This window comes from Girardinichthys multiradiatus, chromosome 8 (assembly GCF_021462225.1).
Source record: "Girardinichthys multiradiatus isolate DD_20200921_A chromosome 8, DD_fGirMul_XY1, whole genome shotgun sequence".
Classification (NCBI taxonomy): domain Eukaryota; kingdom Metazoa; phylum Chordata; class Actinopteri; order Cyprinodontiformes; family Goodeidae; genus Girardinichthys; species Girardinichthys multiradiatus.
In genome coordinates this window covers 16,999,924-17,019,378 of record NC_061801.1, presented here as the reverse complement: position 1 = coordinate 17,019,378, position 19,455 = coordinate 16,999,924, and the positions used below count along the sequence as shown (strand labels likewise).

At 40.1% G+C, this 19,455-nt stretch overlaps 1 protein-coding gene across 4 annotated transcripts in view; it reads left to right on the top strand.

Moving 5' to 3' along the window:
• camsap1a (calmodulin regulated spectrin-associated protein 1a) overlaps positions 1 to 18,272 on the top strand; it is a 29,686-nt gene extending 11,414 nt beyond the window's left edge. Inside the window, exons 4-20 of one of the 4 annotated variants that reach the window (XM_047373022.1) lie at positions 8 to 169; positions 262 to 342; positions 1,943 to 1,975; positions 2,898 to 3,039; positions 4,646 to 4,785; positions 6,580 to 6,676; positions 7,800 to 7,926; positions 8,294 to 8,376; positions 9,185 to 9,269; positions 9,417 to 11,667; positions 12,589 to 12,725; positions 12,834 to 13,039; positions 13,192 to 13,254; positions 13,574 to 13,661; positions 13,756 to 13,877; positions 16,639 to 16,757; positions 16,867 to 18,272. In XM_047373022.1, coding sequence (XP_047228978.1) covers positions 8 to 169; positions 262 to 342; positions 1,943 to 1,975; positions 2,898 to 3,039; positions 4,646 to 4,785; positions 6,580 to 6,676; positions 7,800 to 7,926; positions 8,294 to 8,376; positions 9,185 to 9,269; positions 9,417 to 11,667; positions 12,589 to 12,725; positions 12,834 to 13,039; positions 13,192 to 13,254; positions 13,574 to 13,661; positions 13,756 to 13,877; positions 16,639 to 16,757; positions 16,867 to 17,157 — 4,227 coding nt within the window. In that variant the 3' untranslated portion in view covers positions 17,158 to 18,272. The remainder of the gene's footprint in view (positions 1 to 7; positions 170 to 261; positions 343 to 1,942; positions 1,976 to 2,897; positions 3,040 to 4,645; positions 4,786 to 6,579; positions 6,677 to 7,799; positions 7,927 to 8,293; positions 8,377 to 9,184; positions 9,270 to 9,416; positions 11,668 to 12,588; positions 12,726 to 12,833; positions 13,040 to 13,191; positions 13,255 to 13,573; positions 13,662 to 13,755; positions 13,878 to 16,638; positions 16,758 to 16,866) is intronic. The other 3 variants (XM_047373023.1, XM_047373024.1, XM_047373025.1) reach the window with 3 other exon arrangements.
• The last annotated feature ends 1,183 nt before the right edge of the window (positions 18,273 to 19,455 follow it).

Below are 19,455 nucleotides of genomic sequence, written 5' to 3'. Positions count from 1 at the left end.
TTCCCAGAGTGCCCACATCCACCTCATCGATGCTCTGATGATGGCCTACACAGCAGAAATGATCAGCATAGAGAAGGTGGTGTCCTGTGTCAAACGCTTTTCAAACATCAGTGCCTCCAAGGAACTTCCTTTTGACCTGGAAGATGCTATGATCCTTTGGATTAACAAGGTTTTAACCAATCAAATGTGTTCATGTTTGGATTTTTAAATGCTTTGATTGGTTTTAAATTGCAGTATTGATGTTTTTATTTTTTTTATTAGATTAACATAAAGATGAGGGAACTGACAGAAAAAGAGTGTAAAATGAAGCAGCACTTTCTGGATTCACCCGGACACCACAAGGTAAGTGATTTTGTTTTTATTTTTTTCTTACTGCACTGTCTAAGTGTGTTGAATAGTCGTGCTTGTTGGATATATTGGTACAAACAGGACATGTCACAGAGTTGGCCCTTGCAAACTGTCATATCTGGGTTATGGACACCCAATGTCAGTGTCTGTGTGTGACACCCCATGTACTTTTATTCATTGTTTTTCTTGTGTTGTTTGTGTACTCTATGTTTTAAATCTGTTGTCCGTGTGGTTCAACTAAACTGAAAGTCAGTGTCCATAAAATTACTTGATTAGCGATGAGTTATAACTGGCAACAATCTTTCCGCATAAATTCTTATTCATTTACTCAGAACAACCTATTTAAGATGGTCTCCAAACTATAGAGTTTTTAAGGGACAGAAGCATTCACAATTATTGACACTTCTAGTTAAAGATGTGCAAAACACCTAAAAAATAAGCTAATATTTTGTTGCAGTATTATAATCGCAGGCTGAAAAAATGTGAAGTCCACATAAAATTTTAGTACAGTTGGGGAAGAAAACTTTAAAAAAATCGAATTGTTTGTATGACAAAATAATTCTCACTTAACCATTTTCTATAAAATAAATGCAACTTTAGTGTTTTTTAATATGTTTAAGGTTGATCAGAGGAATTAGGAACTTTAAATTTTTAGTCCCTGACTTCAGGTTTCCTGGTGTAGAAATAAGAAGTGACATAGTGCTAGCAACTCTTGGAAAAAGGTAAGATAAGAGAATATGCTACAACTGTATTTACGTAAGGCACACCTGTCTCGAGCTTTGTAAGTCGTGAACTAGCTACTGGAAAGTTTTAAGCTTACCGGCAACTGTCTTCAAATATCTTTCAAAGCATACAGGTACATACACTAGAAATTCATAATCTGAAAGTCACTTTTGTCACGCATCTCCCCTGCGGTCATGCCTGTTGCTTGTGCACCTTTTTTAAGTACTCATTTTTTCCTTCCACTCAACTTCTCAGTAATATGGTTGCATACAGAACTTTGAGCCAGATTCTTTGGCATGAAGATTTTGTGGCTTACATTCCTAGTGGAGGGTGTCACTGACTGTATGCTGGGCAACTTCCAAGTCTGGCCAAGTGAGTGTGTAGGGAATAACATAACCTTACAAAACATTTCTTTATCAAAAATGACTTTACTGTCTTTTTGAAATTTTGAAATTTGATGATAAAATGGATTTGGATGTTTTTTAGCTTTTAATTTAAATATTATATAAAATATATGTAATCCATATATAAAATTACCAGAAACAAACACCTCAAATAAATCACTCTTTTAAAGAATTTATATAATTCAGAGATTTCATGTTTTGAACTGAACTACAAAAATAAATTGTCTATTTTTTTCTAATTTGCTGAGATGCACTTGTATTGTTATATTGATTGTTACATGTGCTTAAAATGACATTGTGATCCTTTCCAGTCTAACCTTTTCCATATCAATTAGTACCAGACTTATCTCCTCTCTAACAGGAGATCATTCTGATTTCGTGTCCCTGTATCTGACCCTTGACTTGTCTACTGCTCTTCCTGTTTGTGTCCCCCTAACCTTCCTCCCTGTGTGCCTCTTGGAAACTAGTCTCCCTCCAAATGGTACTGGAAGCTTGTACCTGTAAGTTTAAATGTTTGCTATCTGTGTGAGTGTTTGTGTGTCTGTCTGAGTTGCATGTTGTTGTGTGTGTGTACGTGTCACACTTGGGCACATACTAGGGAAGTTTAAAAAGAGTTAAGAAGGAGAAACCAAAATGAATTGAATACATTAAACACTGTAGTATGTACAAAGAAGATGACCCAGTGCCACCTAGTGGCAAATGAAGAAATAACCAATGAATAAAGATTATTTTCCAGTTGGTTTGCTTTCATTTTGAAACCACTTAGAAATTCAATCTACAGTCACCTGCCTCCATTAAAATATCCTTGCAGAAGTGAACTTCAGTTCACTTCAAACACATTGTTAGCATAAAGCAGCATGTACAGAGCCCAGTTTCAGACTGCTCCACCCGTCCACCCACAGCTTGTTTCATTTCATTGTTAACTTCCACCCATTCGTTTCAGTCTTCCCTCACCAGCCTGATTTATGCCATGCTCTGGCCTATTGTTTATTGGAGCCTGTGGAGTTCTCTCGTGTGATAACACACTCATCATTGACCCCTTTTTGTTTCATTTTGACCTTAACTGTTTCTCCCTTTTATCTCCATCAACCCTAAGTGTTTTCAATTATTCTTTGTTACAACTAAGAACTGCTGGCATGGTGCCAATTCTTATAGGTGAATGCAAACACTGATAAGATGCACAAGGCGTCTACCAATATAACAAAACCCCAGATGACTTGATACAATACAAAAATACATGAATGCCATAAACCAGTTAGAACCACTTGCAAACATCTACTCCACAGTATGCATGTTAGAGTGATGCAGAGGAGCATTCACAAAGTGAGAAATGTTGCGTTTGTGTGTGACGAGTGCTGCTTTCTGTTTAATAAAATAAGCTTGTCTTCATTCTGTAAACTTGGATCCTCTCCTGCTCTGAAGGTGCGGTACCGCAGAGATCATCTCTCAGGTCGCACTCTTCAGCACTTCCCTTTGCTAGAAGACATATTGAAGGATGTGAGCGACGGCGCAGCCCTGCTTGCTTTGATCCACTTCTATTGCCCGGATCTTATTAGACTTGAAGGTTAGAGGTTTCTATTGTGTTTTTACGAATAGATTTATCTTTTCTAGATTAGAAACAAGAATAGAAATCTTCCCATTAAAATAAATAGACATGGGTTGATTAAGGGTGTTACGTGCACTTGTTTGTACAGAAAATATGAGGTACACCCTGTTGGGTTGGTACGCACGCGTACCGAACGAATATTCCGTTGTTTTATACCTGAACACATGCAGAATCTGTATAGAACTATGCAACATTTAAATTTTAAAAGTGACCTCAAAACAAAACAAAGAGGACTCCCATCAATCACTAAATTCAACTATTTGGGAACATTAAGGCTTTTCATGCTGCTACATTGGAGAAGAAAGAAGGTGGAAAAACCAAAACTTTATGTCAGCGTAGGCATCTTTCAACAGCAATAACGTACACAGCTAGCACTGTACCTAACTGAATTACTCACCTGAAACAACGTCAAGCAGAATGTAAATGTTACCAGTACTGGAGAAAAATCTGCTAAAGTCCAAATGGCTACCTGTAGCATACAGTCAGTCCAAATTCCCAAATCCTAAAAAATGCTAGTCAAGAGCAGATTTTCCCAACAGCTGTGTATGCTGCATGCAGGATCAGCTTTGTCACTAGGTTCTCGAAATATCAAAACAACTCCGAATTGATTTCAACATGTTTTATTCTCAAATCTGGGCACAGTCTTACGTTAAGCATTTCCAAGTGGTTATATTGTTGTATAATCTATCTATACAGGTGTTGGCTATGTCTACTACTTTATTGATAGAAAAAAATCCAAGCAAATCTCTAGTTGGTTCTATACCGTCCACTATTTTAAGTTTTATAACATAATAAAATCAAATTCATTTCAGAAATTGAAAAGGACTCTTTCTTTACTGTTAATGGAAGTCAAACAAATAGTATATTTTTTATTTCTTCTTTTTGATTAAAGTACAGAACCACGATTTTTATGTTCTGTTACACCCCTAGCGCTAAGCAGAGATTTATAGCTGAGTTCTGATTTCCAGTCTTTACAAAGCTTTGTCCTGCAGATACTGATTAGAGCTCATTTCTCTATCTCTGTGCAATTACCAACACTGAAAATATTTTTGTTTAACCTAACAGGGCTTTACTGATTTAAAACAAAGATTAAATGATTTGAACATTTTAAAATATCTTTAGCATTTTATGTGTGAATTACATGAATAGCACTTTAGGAATTACACAGAAGTACAAAAATGTCAAAAGAACAAAATGACCAGTGTCTGCTGAACTCCTGCTCTCTGTTGTAGCTAATAAACAGCCGACAACCCCCTATAGAACAGGTTCATTTCAAATAGCTTATTACTTCATGTGTTATTTCTCTGGTTTCATTTTTAAATATATACTGAACATAGCTAACTTTGAGTCATCTTCCCTCAGTTGCAACCTCCCCACCAAAACATGTTATCGTTTTGTTCTGGTAGAGCTTACTTTTGGTACTCTCACTGAATTTGTCCTAACTACCTACAATATATCAGATAAGAAATCAAAAAGAAATGTCTTAAATTGTAGACTATTTTGAATGTTATATTTCATAGAGCTAATGACAAAATATTGACCATCATTGTGATGTTTTGTGCAGATATCTGCCTGAAGGAGGTTCCCTCCATAGCAGACAGCGTGTACAACATCCAGCTGCTGAAAGAGTTTGCTAATGAGTATCTGAACAAGTGCTTCTATCTGAACCCGGAGGATCTGCTCTACTCTCCACCTGTATTGAAGGTAAACATCGAAAGTTTCTTTGGAGTTATTTTGGGCGGCACTGACACAGATGTTGGCACTGTTGAATCCTGGCTGAGGTTTTCCCATCTACAGTTTCCATGTTCTCCATGTGCATGTGTGGGTTCTCTCTGGGTACCCCAGCTTTCTCCCAGGTACAGAAACATGCACAGTAGATTAATTGGCCACTTTAAAGACAAGTGTGTTTGTATTAGGTGTGTGTGTGTGTGTGTGTTTGTGCATGGTTGTGTGTATCTCTGTTACAATCTGATAGATTAGCAACAAACCCCGCTCTCTTTCTTTGAACAGTGACCATCATCAGGAGACATTTTTTGGAGTTTTAAGCTTATAACCAGATCCCACCTGCTTTTGGTCCACTTATCTTAGCAATGAGTACAAATTCAGTGTGCCATTGTCTTCAGTGAAATGTGGACAGCTTCATTTAAAAATATACAGGGTTGGACAATGAAACTGAAACACCTGGTTTTAGACCACAATAATTTATTAGTATGGTTTAGGGCCTCCTTTTGCGGCCAATACAGCGTCAATTCGTCTTGGGAATGACATATACAAGTCCTGCACAGTGGTCAGAGGGATTTTAAGCCATTCTTCTTGCAGGATAGTGGCCAGGTCACTACATGATACTGGTGGAGGAAAACGTTTCCTGACTCGCTCCTCCAAAACACCCCAAAGTGGCTCAATAATATTTAGATCTGGTGACTGTGCAGGCCATGGGAGATGTTCAACTTCACTTTCATGTTCATCAAACCAATCTTTCATCAGTCTTCCTGTGTGTATTGGTGCATTGTCATCCTGATACACGGCACCACCTTCAGGATACAATGTTTGAACCATTGGATGCACATGGTCCTCAAGAATGGTTCGGTAGTCCTTGGCAGTGACGCGCCCATCTAGCACAAGTATTGGGCCAAGGGAATGCCATGATATGGCAGCCCAAACCATCACTGATCCACCCCCATGCTTCACTCTGGGCATGCAACAGTCTGGGTGGTACGCTTCTTTGGAGCTTCTCCACACCGTAACTCTCCTGGATGTGGGGAAAACAGTAAAGGTGGACTCATCAGAGAACAATACATGTTTCACATTGTCCACAGCCCAAGATTTGCGCTCCTTGCACCATTGAAACCAACGTTTGGCATTGGCATGAGTGACCAAAGGTTTGGCTATAGCAGCCCGGCCGTGTATATTGACCCTGTGGAGCTCCCGACGGACAGTTCTGGTGGAAACAGGAGAGTTGAGGTGCACATTTAATTCTGCCGTGATTTGGGCAGTCGTGGTTTTATGTTTTTTGGATAGAATCCGGGTTAGCACCCGAACATCCCTTTCAGACAGCTTCCTCTTGCGTCCACAGTTAATCCTGTTGGATGTGGTTCGTCCTTCTTGGTGGTATGCTGACATTACCCTGGATACCGTGGCTCTTGATACATCACAAAGACTTGCTGTCTTGGTCACAGATGCGCCAGCAAGACGTGCAACAACAATTTGTCCTCTTTTGAACTCTGGTATGTCACCCATAATGTTGTGTGCATTTCAATATTTTGAGCAAAACTGTGCTCTTACCCTCCTAATTGAACCTTCACACTCTGCTCTTACTGGTGCAATGTGCAATCAATGAAGACTGGCTACCAGGCTGGTCCAATTTAGTCATGAAACCTCCCACACTAAAATGACAGGTGTTTCAGTTTCATTGTCCAACCCCTGTAGACTGTGGGATTCTTAGCCATGTGTAGTTCTTGACATTGACCTGTTTTTCTGTTTTTGTTTTTTGTCTTGCAGAATAATGTTATGACGTTCATTGCTGAGCTTTTCTGGTGGTTTGAGAGCGTGAAGCCAGACTTTGTACATCCCAGAGACCTTCAGGAAATCAAACATGGTCAAATAAATTCTTCACGCAGATTTTCTTAGGCTTACGTACATAACTTAATTTAGATTAAAGGGAACATATCATGCAAAATTCACTTTTTTAGCACTTAAATACATTTTGTTGTGTACTTTAAGAGTGCATTGTTGAATTTAGTCTCTCTGGGTGCTGCATAGATATCTTTATATTCTGTATGGGTCACATTTTTCAGTCTGTTCAGTTTTCTCTGTCATCTGTTACATTTTTCCAACTGTTACGTCACATTATTTGCTGTGGAACAGCTAAATATTGTCACAGACTTCCAGCTGAGCAATTTCGTGGATCCGCCATACTTATTTCTTGCTGCAATTCTGTAGTCCAAGCTCAAGTATGACTACGCTGTAAGAGCAGAAGTTTGTTTCGGTTGTTGGGTGTATTAACCCAAACAGTTTATTACACCGTCCCCCATTATAAGAACCTCCTCAAAGTGGTTGGTTACATTTTATTTCTCATGCAAATGTTCCCACATCAGTGGGGAAATTCCTCTTCTTCTGCGTGAAGCAATTCAAGGACGAATGCCTTCAGCAACCTCCGCCAGTATCAAGAAAGATTTGCTGAAAGACTTCATCTGATTAAGCAGTCATTACCTTCGGTCTATGGAGACAACATGTTACAATGTGGTAAACTGAAAATAATGCTAAAATGACAACAAACTTTATTTTAGACATGAATTTATTGTGTGTTGATATGACTTCCTGACCAAACTACTGTTATCAAACTACAAAAATGGCTGAATGAAGTGAAGTGGAGTGCACCTTGACCTGGAGAGGGGCGGGGTGTGAAGTGCCTCAACAGAATTTAAAGAGACCGAACCAGAACGAGTTGCTCTCAGATGCACCTCAGAACAGGGGTGAAAGAGGAGCCTGTGGAGCTACAATAACAAGGAGTTCAGAACAAAGCGTTGCAGTTTCACTTTATATAGACCAGAACTGAATGATGTAAGTGGGAAAATTAAAGATTTAAAAGCATGATATGTCCCCTTTAAAGCAAGTCAAAGAAATATTTTTTTATTTTTATGTTATTAACCTGATTCAAACAGCTGCTTTTTGTGTTGTATTAATGCTCTTTTTTATGATGTGCCCCTCTGTATTTTTAGTGAGAGTGCTGCTGCAGCCCAAAAATTCTCGTTCCTATGTACCGATTTCAAATGTCACCAAACAAAGCTTCCTGCCCTCATCAAACTCAGCGGACATCTTGATCACAACCCCGAGCAATGACCCAAGGTATTAAACCAAATGTTTTCTTCTCATATACAATGCGACAGAGACGACTTATTGACTTAATGTTCTGTGGCTTTTTTCTAAAGTAATGTTCTCATCTGAAATATGACATCTCTAATTTATTGTTGAATATTAGTACTGTATGTGTGATATACATTTACAGTGGTTGTTTTTTATCCCCACACTTCAACAACTTTACTGCTATTCAAGGCACTAATACAGTAATAAATACAACTGGACTGAAAATCTATGTCTTATTAACAGATGTTACAATAGAAATATAATAGATGCAAAAAATGTGTTTGAGACTATTTCTATTAATAATAATCTTAGATCTAATACTCATTCTCTGTGTTTTTTTCTTGCTCAGCGCTAAATCAACCTCTAGCCCATCTTTCTCCTTACTGTCTCTGAGACAGAGACAACACAGCGTGGTTGAGAAGGGCACTTCAGGTAGTAAACGTCACATCTGCTGTCCTATATTCTAATAAAGCTGTTAAAAAAATAAATAAAAAAACAGCGCAAAATGAACAAATAAAGAAAGGGAGACTAAAAAAGAAATCAGAATTGTGTACTGGGCTCAAAGATATTTATAGACTTATTTTAGGAGTTTGCACTGTACTGCGCAAAGTATTCAAGCCACTTGAACTTTTAACATTTTATTACTCTGTACCAGAAATTCTTATTCTATATTATAGTATGCGTTATTGTAAAGGAAAAAAATGCATGGCTTCTGAAAATTTAAACTTAAAATAAGGTATGTTGAGGGACACTCTTTATCCAATCTGCCTGTTATTTTCCAAAAATGAATGGGCAAAAAGAAGATGTGCAAACCTGGCAGAAACATACCTCAAAAGACTTGATGCAAATTGCTGCCAAAAGGTTTAATGTGATAAGTTTTAACTTGGGGACATGTATCTTTTTCTTCCCCTTCTCAATTATCCGCTACCTGGTGTTTGTCTTTTGCAAACAACCCTATTAAAATATATTGAAGTTTTTGGTTGTAAGATGACAAAATGGGAAAAAGTTCCAGTGGTCAGAATATTTCAGGAACGAACTGGATTTTGGTTTTGCTCCCCATTATTTTGAGAACACAAAAGGGTAGGTAAAACCCTCCAATCTTCAATCTATCTATCATTTGTTTTTTTTATATTTAGTTCATCTAGTTAATCTAGTTTAATAAATTTAAAATAAACGACTAGTGATTTTGCAAAATTGGTCAAATACTTCTTTTAATATGCTTAATATTTGCTTCTCACAGATTTGAGAGATAGGTCAAACTCTACGACGCGAACAGATGGACAACGTCAGGACTCAATATTGGCCCGGCCAGAAAGAAGGGCAAGGTGAGACTATGATTACATCTGTTTATAGCTGATAACCATAGCTGTGCTTTTATAGCATCAGTAGAAGTGTGTGTGAAAACTAACTTCTTGTTTAACAATTACCTGGTTTTAGCCAGTAAAACTCATGGTGTCCATCCTCTCTGTTAGACCTTTATCTCAGCCAGTGCCGTATGCTGTACATTTTGCCAAGGAGGATGATGCAGACAGCATCAGCCTCGCTCGCTCCATCAGCAAGGACAGCTTAGCCTCTAACATAATGAGCATTACCCCGAAACACATACTGGGTTCCAGTCTGCCTCAGCACAGACTCAGTGGCCAAAGCCTGCTCACTCACATGCGCATCGAAGATGAAGAGGAGGAAATTGAGGAGGAGGAACTGGTTGCTGTTATTCATCCATTTAGTCTTTCTCGACATCGAATCATGAGCGACATGGAGCAGGACGAGCTGGAAACGCAGAGTGCAACGGCGTCCATCAGGGTTTCCGATGCCTCTCGTGTTTCCCATCATGACGTGAGCCCCTTTGGTCACGACCACCATGCAGACAGCTACTATCTGGAGCCTTTGATACCAACTGTCCCTAAGCCCGCCAAAGAGAAGGGTATATCTGAGAACAAGCATGAGGAAAGCGGGGAGAGTTGCAGCAGGGCAGCAGTAACTGTAAAAAAAAAAAACACCAATATCCCAAACTCCTCAAAAAGGAAGTTCCCTGTGGTTGATTCAGTACTCAGTTCTCCCAGACCCCCCACAGAGGGGTCAGTTGGCAGCTCCCAGTCTCCAGGCTTTTTTCTTCACTGGTTTGCTGAACCAGCAAAGCACAGTCCATTCCCCATTGTGATGGAAGCAGGGCATGACTCCGACTCTGACATTGCAGACCTCGAGGAAGACGATGAGGAAGACGATCAGACAGAGCTGGAGAAGACACTGAAGGGGAATCGTTTAGACGAGGGCTACATGGCTGAATTTGGAGACGGAGAAGTTGAGTCAGCCAAGCTTAGAGAAGACTTGAAGGTAAGCGAGCGTGAGGATAAGGAAGATGCAAGCGGACGTTCAAGTCCTTGTCCCAGCACTGTGTCGTGGGCGAGCAGCTGCAGCGCTTCGGGTAGCGCAGGGATCAAGATGACCAGCTTTGCAGAGAGAAAGCTGCTTAAACTTGGCCTTCGGGACGGATACTCAAGTACAAGCAGTTCCCAAAAGACTACGCCGGATGGATCTGAGATTCCTCCTCCTTGGCAGGCGAAGGAGCCTAGCACTATGTTGGGGAAGAATATAATGGTTAGTCCAGTTGTGCCTGCAGAGCTGCTTCAGCTTCACATGCAGCTAGAAGAGCAAAGACGTGCAATAGAATATCAGAAGAAGAAGATGGAAGCCCTGTCAGCTAAGCAGAGACTAAAGCTTGGGAAAGCTGCATTTTTGAATGTTGTTAAGAAAGGTGCAGGGAGGAGTGACACACTTCCTTTACCTCTGAAACACTCCCAGGAATCTTCTGTATCAACGGCTGCAGAGAAGAGGAAAGCAAAGACCCAGCCTTGTAAAGACGATTCATGTCTTGATGCTCTGAAGAGTCAAACAGACAGACGGATGATAAATAGAGACAACAGCTGGAACTCCCTTTCACAGAGTAACAGCTCTGAACCAGATTTCAATGAATGCTCTCGCTCCATCGATCTGCTCAATCAAGCTATAAGCTCTATCCAGCAACAGATGATGCAGCTTTCCTTGCAGCAAGATCTTCTGATGAAGCAAGGTGTGGTTTCACCATCAGAGAATGCACAAACTAACAAAAGCACAGACTCCGGGATAGACCCCAAAACACCCCAAACAGTATCCTCTACCTCAGAGTCCAGATCCTTTGCCGTTCAGTTTGTAGATATCGGTGGCAGCAATTCAATGCCTTCTCGCCGTCCCCCCAAACTTAGCTCCAGCCATCGCAGCAAAGTGGCAGAGGGCAAACAAAATAAAGAAAATAACAGGTCACCTTTAAATAAGTCCACCAACCCATTCGCAGACAGTGCTACTTCTGCAAGAGAATGGAATGATGGAGAATTGGAGATAGCCAATGCTACTGGAGTTCAGCGGGTTCAGAGGAATGCTACCTTCAAAGTCCATGAAAGCACAGGAGAAGGAAATGTGCACTTATCAGGCAAACTAAATTCACAGGACCCACCAGTTACCTCCAAGACATCTGAATCTACATCACAGGATCCCGAACAAGAGGAGGAACAAGCTGCCAACTACAGCAAACAAAATGCTGGCGTCGATGAGAGTGCCAAAATCAGGAGTCAGCTGATCGAGGTCGACCTGTCAGAGATTAAGGATCCAGTGGAGGATGGCAGTGAAGATATCGCAGACAGCACAGCAGAAGCTGACCAGAAAGGAGTACTAGGCTTTTTCTTTAAGGTAAATTCAAATGTTTGTGTTTGCCATCAGGCTTTGTGTGTCTGGTGCAATGACATGTAAAGTGCCTTGCCTTTACAACACTTCACACCACCTTTTTTAAAGTTTATTACATTACAGCTACAAACGTGAAAGTATTTTACACATGAAAAGCATAAATTTAATATAGAAGGAAAAGAATCCAAGTTTTTCAAAATGAAACTCTGAATAGGTTGTGTGCATTTTTATTTAGCTGCCATAACTGGGTAGAATCACCTTTAATTACAATTACAGCTAGTCTTTCTGAGCATCCTTGCTCATCTAGAGATTGGAGACTGCATTTTTTGCCTTTTCCTTTTTTAATTCTCAATTGGATTTAGGCCTGAGCTTTGACTAGGCCAACAGATATAGATCCATTTATATTAACTTGTACAAATGGCTGTATGTTTAGAGTGGTTGTCCTTAGCAACCGTTAACGGATTTTCTTTCGGTATTGGTCTGCTCCATAAATATTCTCCTCCTTTCACCAGCTTCCTTCTCCTTGCCGAAGAAAAGTATCTCCAAAGCATTATGCTACTAGCACCAGGCTTCAGCGAGGGGATTGTGTATCCAGGGTGATGTGCAGTGTTAGTTTTACCCTATACATGGTCTTTATGCCCTGGCTGCTGTGTTCGGTGGTCTTTACAATTCATTTGTTTCAATTATGTTCTCTAAAAACCTTCAAAGGCTTTCTCAGAACTGTTGGATTTATGCAGAAATTAAATTATACAAAACAAATTTACTAATTAGTTGATTTCTAAAGTCAATTTGTTGCATTACATTTTATGTAGGTGTATAGACAGAAGGGCACTGAATACAATTGCACACCACACTTCAAAAAACCATGTATCATTTTTATTCCACAGCTTTTTTATTGTTCTCTCACATAATTAACTTGTCTTCCAGGATGATGAGAAGGCAGAGGATGAAATGGCAAAACGCCGCGCTGCCTTCCTCCTCAAACAGCAGCGCAAAGCTGAGGAGGCGAGACTCCGGAAACAGCAGCAAGAAGTGGAGAGCGAGATCAAACGTGACGAGGCTCGGTAAGTTAAGGCCCAAACTCATGCACTGAAAGGAATGCAATTTTTCTCTGGATTGGTGGTACAAAAATTTGAAATGCGAAGTCGTAACTTTTGTGCTGTTTATTCAAGGCGTAAAGCAGAGGAGGAGCGTATTCGTAAGGAGGAGGAGAAGGCCCGTCGAGAGCTTATTAAACAGGAGTATCTGCAAAGAAAACAGGAAGCCATTATGGAAGAACAGGGTCTGGTAAAGCCCCGCACCACAAAAGCCCGCCGGAACAGACCCAAATCCATGCACCGGGGAGATTCCAGCAGCCTTTCAAAAGGATCCACCACACGTAAGACCATCTCCACTACTTACATTATGTTGTATGTTGTCTTAATTCGATCACATGTTTGTGTAAAGTATGAATTGGTCTTCTTATCTTTTTGGTGCCCCGTGTGCCTGCTGTGTCCTCCTGTAAGTGTGTGCATGTTGTGTGTCATGCAGGTGATTCTCTGAAGGTGTCTATGTTAATCAAAAACCAGAGTTCAGGAGCACTCAGCAGGGGAGGTGAACTTTCCTACCTGCTCTGCATGATGTCAAATCAAGCATGCACTGCTTACAAAACAAGAAAAAGATTTTTTGTTTTCTTATCAAAGTTCGGCTAATAGATTACAGAAGGGTCCCAAGTAAAGCAATAATTTCTGGTACTGTTCTAATCTGTTGTTCTTTGTTTAATATGTATTTTTTGTGACTCATTTTAAAACGAATGGTATTTGGTGTAGCTTATCTGTTAAAATGACTGCTTGATTGAACAGTACAGTAATTCAGGATAGGATTTGGGCAATCACAGGTAACTGCTCATACCTTCTTCTCTCCCCCTTTTCAGCTGATCTGAGTTTTAGTCATCGAGGATCAACACTGTCCCTGGCGACTGATGCAGACAGCGTTATCTCTGGTGGGGCAGAATCAAAGAGGTAAGAACTTGTGTTTGTAAATGCACGGATCAGATAACAAATCCTGCATGTCTTTGTACTTATCTGACCAACTTTTATTTAATGTTTCAACAAGGGCCGCGTCTGTGTGCTCTGTGGATTCGTTCCCAATGCTGAGCAGGGCTTCCAGCAGGAACATGGAGCGGGACTGGGAGAATGGATCCATAGCCTCTTCCATCACTTCAATAGAGTACAGTGGTGAGCAGAATTGCAGAAAATGACAAGACATATGCTGATAAATAAAAGGAACAAAAATGCATAAAGCACCCTGGGAAGTAATTATCCCTTAGCAACGATTCTACAGGTTCACCTTTGAGACTTACTGGAGGGACAAAACAAACTTTCAACTCTCTCTGAATGTGTTTATGATGGTTGCCACGAGAGCCATCCAAAATCCCCCTCACATGCAGGTTGAACATTAAGTGACAGTTAAGCTCATGGTGAATGGGTGATTTTATTTGAACTCTCAGTGAAGCATTCTGTCTCACTGAGTTGACGGACAAAATCAACAAATGAGAGCAATTTTCGTAGCCGTCCTGCTATAGAGGTTATGTCACACTGCTGTAAAACAGGGTTTAACTAACACTTTAAAACAAAAACAAATATTATGGACGCTATAAACTGGCTTTAGCATCTTATATTAGTGATTTGCACAGTTAGAACTGCTAGCGTTACAGAAACAGGAGTCTCTGTTTATTGTAGACAATAAATATATCTTTACCTTCTCTTTGGGATTTACAAAACAATGCCAATATTTCCAAATATTTCCAAATCCATCTTGATAGACAGAGGTTGAAAAGATTAAATGGATAAAACAGATCAGTTATGCCTTCATGTTACATGCTGAAAGTCTCCCTCTCTAGCAGTCTCAATGAACTACTGTCTCAATATGTCAGAAAACACTGTTTCCTTTTAAATAGCTTCTTGCATCTCCGTGCGTCCCTTAACTTAATGGTTAACTCCTCAATGATACTTATATTAGTTAAAGTTAAGTCTTTCCACTCAGTAACAACTGAAGTGTTGTTGTCAGTGCGACCTAATAGCATTAGGTGTGATGCGTTTACTAAACTAAGAAGATTGGATTTTTGAGTTCCTGATTGGCTGGTCTTTGGTCAGAATATAGGCAGATTAGGCTAAAAATCCGCCTAATCCTGCCATCAGCCAGTCAGTCAGTTTTCCAGCTACTGATATCAAACTTGTAATCCAAGTCATTTGAGGAGAAGATATTAATATATATATACAGGTCCTTCTCAAAATATTAGCATATTGTGATAAAGTTCATTATTTTCCATAATGTCATGATGAAAATTTAACATTCATATATTTTAGATTCATTGCACACTAACTGAAATATTTCAGGTCTTTTATTGTCTTAATACGGATGATTTTGGCATACAGCTCATGAAAACCCAAAATTCCTATCTCACAAAATTAGCATATCATTAAAAGGGTCTCTAAACGAGCTATGAACCTAATAATCTGAATCAACGAGTTAACTCTAAACATCTGCAAAAGATTCCTGAGGCCTTTAAAACTCCCAGCCTGGTTCATCACTCAAAACCCCAATCATGGGTAAGACTGCCGACCTGACTGCTGTCCAGAAGGCCACTATTGACACCCTCAAGCAAGAGGGTAAGACACAGAAAGACATTTCTGAACGAATAGGCTGTTCCCAGAGTGCTGTATCAAGGCACCTCAGTGGGAAGTCTGTGGGAAGGAAAAAGTGTGGCAGAAAACGCTGCACAACGAGAAGAGGTGACCGGACCCTGAGGAAGATTGTGGAGAAGGGCCGATTCCAGACCTTGGGGGACCTGCGGAAGCAGTGGACTGAGTCTGGAGTAGAAACATCCAGAGCCACCGTGCACAGGCGTGTGCAGGAAATGGGCTACAGGTGCCGCATTCCCCAGGTCAAGCCACTTTTGAACCAGAAACAGCGGAAGAAGCGCCTGACCTGGGCTACAGAGAAGCAGCACTGGACTGTTGCTCAGTGGTCCAAAGTACTTTTTTCGGATGAAAGCAAATTCTGCATGTCATTTGGAAATCAAGGTGCCAGAGTGTGGAGGAAGACTGGGGAGAAGGAAATGCCAAAATGCCAGAAGTCCAGTGTCAAGTACCCACAGTCAGTGATGGTCTGGGGTGCCGTGTCAGCTGCTGGTGTTGGTCCACTGTGTTTTATCAAGGGCAGGGTCAATGCAGCTAGCTATCAGGAGATTTTGGAGCACTTCATGCTTCCATCTGCTGAAAAGCTTTATGGAGATGAAGATTTCATTTTTCAGCACGACCTGGCACCTGCTCACAGTGCCAAAACCACTGGTAAATGGTTTACTGACCATGGTATCACTGTGCTCAATTGGCCTGCCAACTCTCCTGACCTGAACCCCATAGAGAATCTGTGGGATATTGTGAAGAGAACGTTGAGAGACTCAAGACCCAACACTCTGGATGAGCTAAAGGCCGCTATCGAAGCATCCTGGGCCTCCATAAGACCTCAGCAGTGCCACAGGCTGATTGCCTCCATGCCACGCCGCATTGAAGCAGTCATTTCTGCCAAAGGATTCCCGACCAAGTATTGAGTGCATAACTGTAACCCCCTTGACATTTTTTGTATTAAAAACACTTTTCTTTTATTGGTCGGATGAAATATGCTAATTCTGTGAGATAGGAATTTTGGGTTTTCATGAGCTGTATGCCAAAATCATCCGTATTAAGACAATAAAAGACCTGAAATATTTCAGTTAGTGTGCAATGAATCTAAAATATATGAATGTTAAATTTTCATCATTACATTATGGAAAATAATGAACTTTATCACAATATGCTAATATTTTGAGAAGGACCTGTATATATATATATATATATATATATATATATATATATATATATATATATATATATATATATATAATGTATGTTTTTTTTTATTTTTATTTTTTTATATATACATCTTGTTTGTTGATAGGTCCTAAACTCTTCAAGGAGCCAAGCTCAAAATCCAACAAGCCAATCATCATCAATGCCATCGCCCATTGCTGCCTGGCTGGGAAAGTTAATGAGGTTCAGAAGAATGTTATCCTTGAGGTCAGTGAAATACCCCACAATTAATCCAAGCTGTGCTTCAAGCTGTCATGATCTACATGAATTTAATTTGTGGTTCTAATTGACCAACACTCTTGTTTGTGTTTCTCAGGAGTTGGAAAAGTGTGAATCCAACCACCTGTTCATCCTCTTTCGCGATGGCGGGTGTCAGTTCCGCGCCATTTACACATACTCACCAGACACCGAGGTGATCGTCAAGTACACGGGCACGGGGCCGCGCACCATTACCCGAAAGATGATTGACAAGCTGTACAAATACAACTCAGACCGCAAGCAGTTCACCGTGATCCCTGCCAAGACCGTGTCCGTTAGTGTGGACGCTCTGACCATTCACAATCACCTGTGGCAGATCAGGAGACCAGGGAGCGCTCGGAGAAAATGAGAAGGACTTACACATTTTCTGTTTGTGTTTAATAAGCTACAGTTGGGCAGGACCCACAAATGTTGGAGAAAACTGATGGGGTTAGAGAGGAAGTTAGATAGTCTGTGGCAGTGTGAGTATAAAACACCTACCAACTCACTGTACTCTGTCTGTTCATTTTATCACCCTTTTATTATGCATGCCACACTTTGGTATTTTAATTTGATTATAACCTGTTGCCACCAAGTCTTATCCTGCTGAATCTCCTTCCAGAAGCAAACATGCTTCTGACCCAAAATGCAGCTTGAGGCAGGCTGTGATGAACCAAGTCAAGTTTTTTTTCAGCTTTGCATAAAAAAAAGCAAAAAAACCCATCTACTGAGATTCCTCCAGACGGCGCATACAGAGACTGCATCTGCTACTGGTACCTGCTTTTATAAAGAAGGAGCTGAAGATACTTTGAGGGTATGTATGGAATAAATGTTAGCAGTATTCATCTAGTTCAGTGTGTTAGCAGATGTGAATGGTTGTGTGGATTAGGGATCAAGCATTGCTCTGATGCTTATGCTTTAAATCTTAATTATTAATTTATTTTGTTTAATTTTTGTATTCAATTTTGGACCTGTTTGCTATTGTTACAAGAGAGAGCAGGACCAGGAACAGTGGTCTCACAGTAAGGGAAATATTCTATTCATCCTACACATAGTGTTCTTTGGACTACATTACATTATACCATCTGTGTGTGATAATTCATTAACTGATTAAATCCATTCATCAAAAACAACTAAGTTATATAACCAAGCTGTTTGCTGCTCATATTTTGTCTGGTCAGATGTAAATGTTTGATGCAGCCCCTGTGACACAGCTATTTTCTGCTAACGGCCAATTGTCAGTGTTGGTATAATGTTTGGAAAACTGCACTATACTTGATATATTTGTTTGCTGAATTTTGTACATTTTTGAACAGTATTTTCTGTACATTACGTAAAAGTTCTGTTTACTAAAAAAAGGAGGCAGTATTTTAAAGTTTATGTTACAAGATGTTATGTCTGATTTCAGTTATATATTTTATGTTTGTTTATTTTGAAGAGATATAATAAAATACAACGAGGGACATTTTTCTTGCTAAAGTTGGACCAGAATGCATCAGGTCTTTATTCACCAAATTTCCTTTTTTCTTCTTTCCTCACAGATCTCTCAGTCTGAATCTAATAACCCCTTTTCAATATTAACTACATGTAATGGTAGTAATATGTGTGTTTGTGAAGGATATATCACTTCAATTATAGACAAATGACACAGTCAAAGCAGCAGATGGAAGAGAGTAGTTAAATCTAGACAAAGAACAAACAAGCTTTTGGACACCAGGTATAATGTGCCTTGTCAAATCCCCTGAATTTTCCACTATGTTGTCATGCTACATCCATTATGTAAAAGACCAACACACACCAGTAGAGCAAAATATCAGGTGAAAAGAAAATTATTTTCTTTTACAAATAAAAATCTGAAAAGTGGGGTCTGCATTTGTATTCAGCCACACTGTAGTACACCACATTGTACTACAGTTATCTCTGGAAGTTGTTTGGGGTAGGCCTCTACCAGCTTTGCACATCTACAGACTGTAATTGTTGGTCATCCTTTTTTGCAAAACAGCTGAAACAAGTTAGGAGTGTCTATGAACAGCAATTTTTAAATCTTGCCATGGATGCTCGATTGAATTTAGGTTCGGGTTTTGACTAAGCCGTTCTAACAAATTAATAAGATTTGATCTAAATCAATCCATTGTAGCTCTGGCTGTATGTTTAAGGTCGTTGTCCTGCTGGAATGTGACTGTCGGCCAAGTGTCAAGTCTTTTGCAGCCACAGGCAGGTTATCTAGTAGGATTCCCCTGTATTTGGCTCTCTAGGTCTTCCCATCAACTCTCATCAGGTTCATTGCCCCTGCTGAAAAAAAGGATCCCCACAGCATGCTGCTGCCGCCACCATACATTTTGGGGATGGTATTTTCATGGGGGTATGCATTGTTGCTTTTTCTCACCATGTAACACTTTGCCAAAGGTTTACGTCCGGTGTAATATGACCAGAGCACCTTGCTATGAGGCTTGTGTCAAACTGCAAATGGGATATCATGTAGCTTTCTTTCAACATTGTTTTTTTGGCTACTCTGTCATAAAGCCAGATTTATGGAGCACATGACTGAGTTTTCCTGTCCATAGATTCCCCTACCTGATCTCAGAATCTCTATAGCCCCTCCAGAGTTGCCATCTGTATCTTGCCTGCTTCTCTGATTATTGCTCTTCGTGCCCGGCCTGTCGGGTTA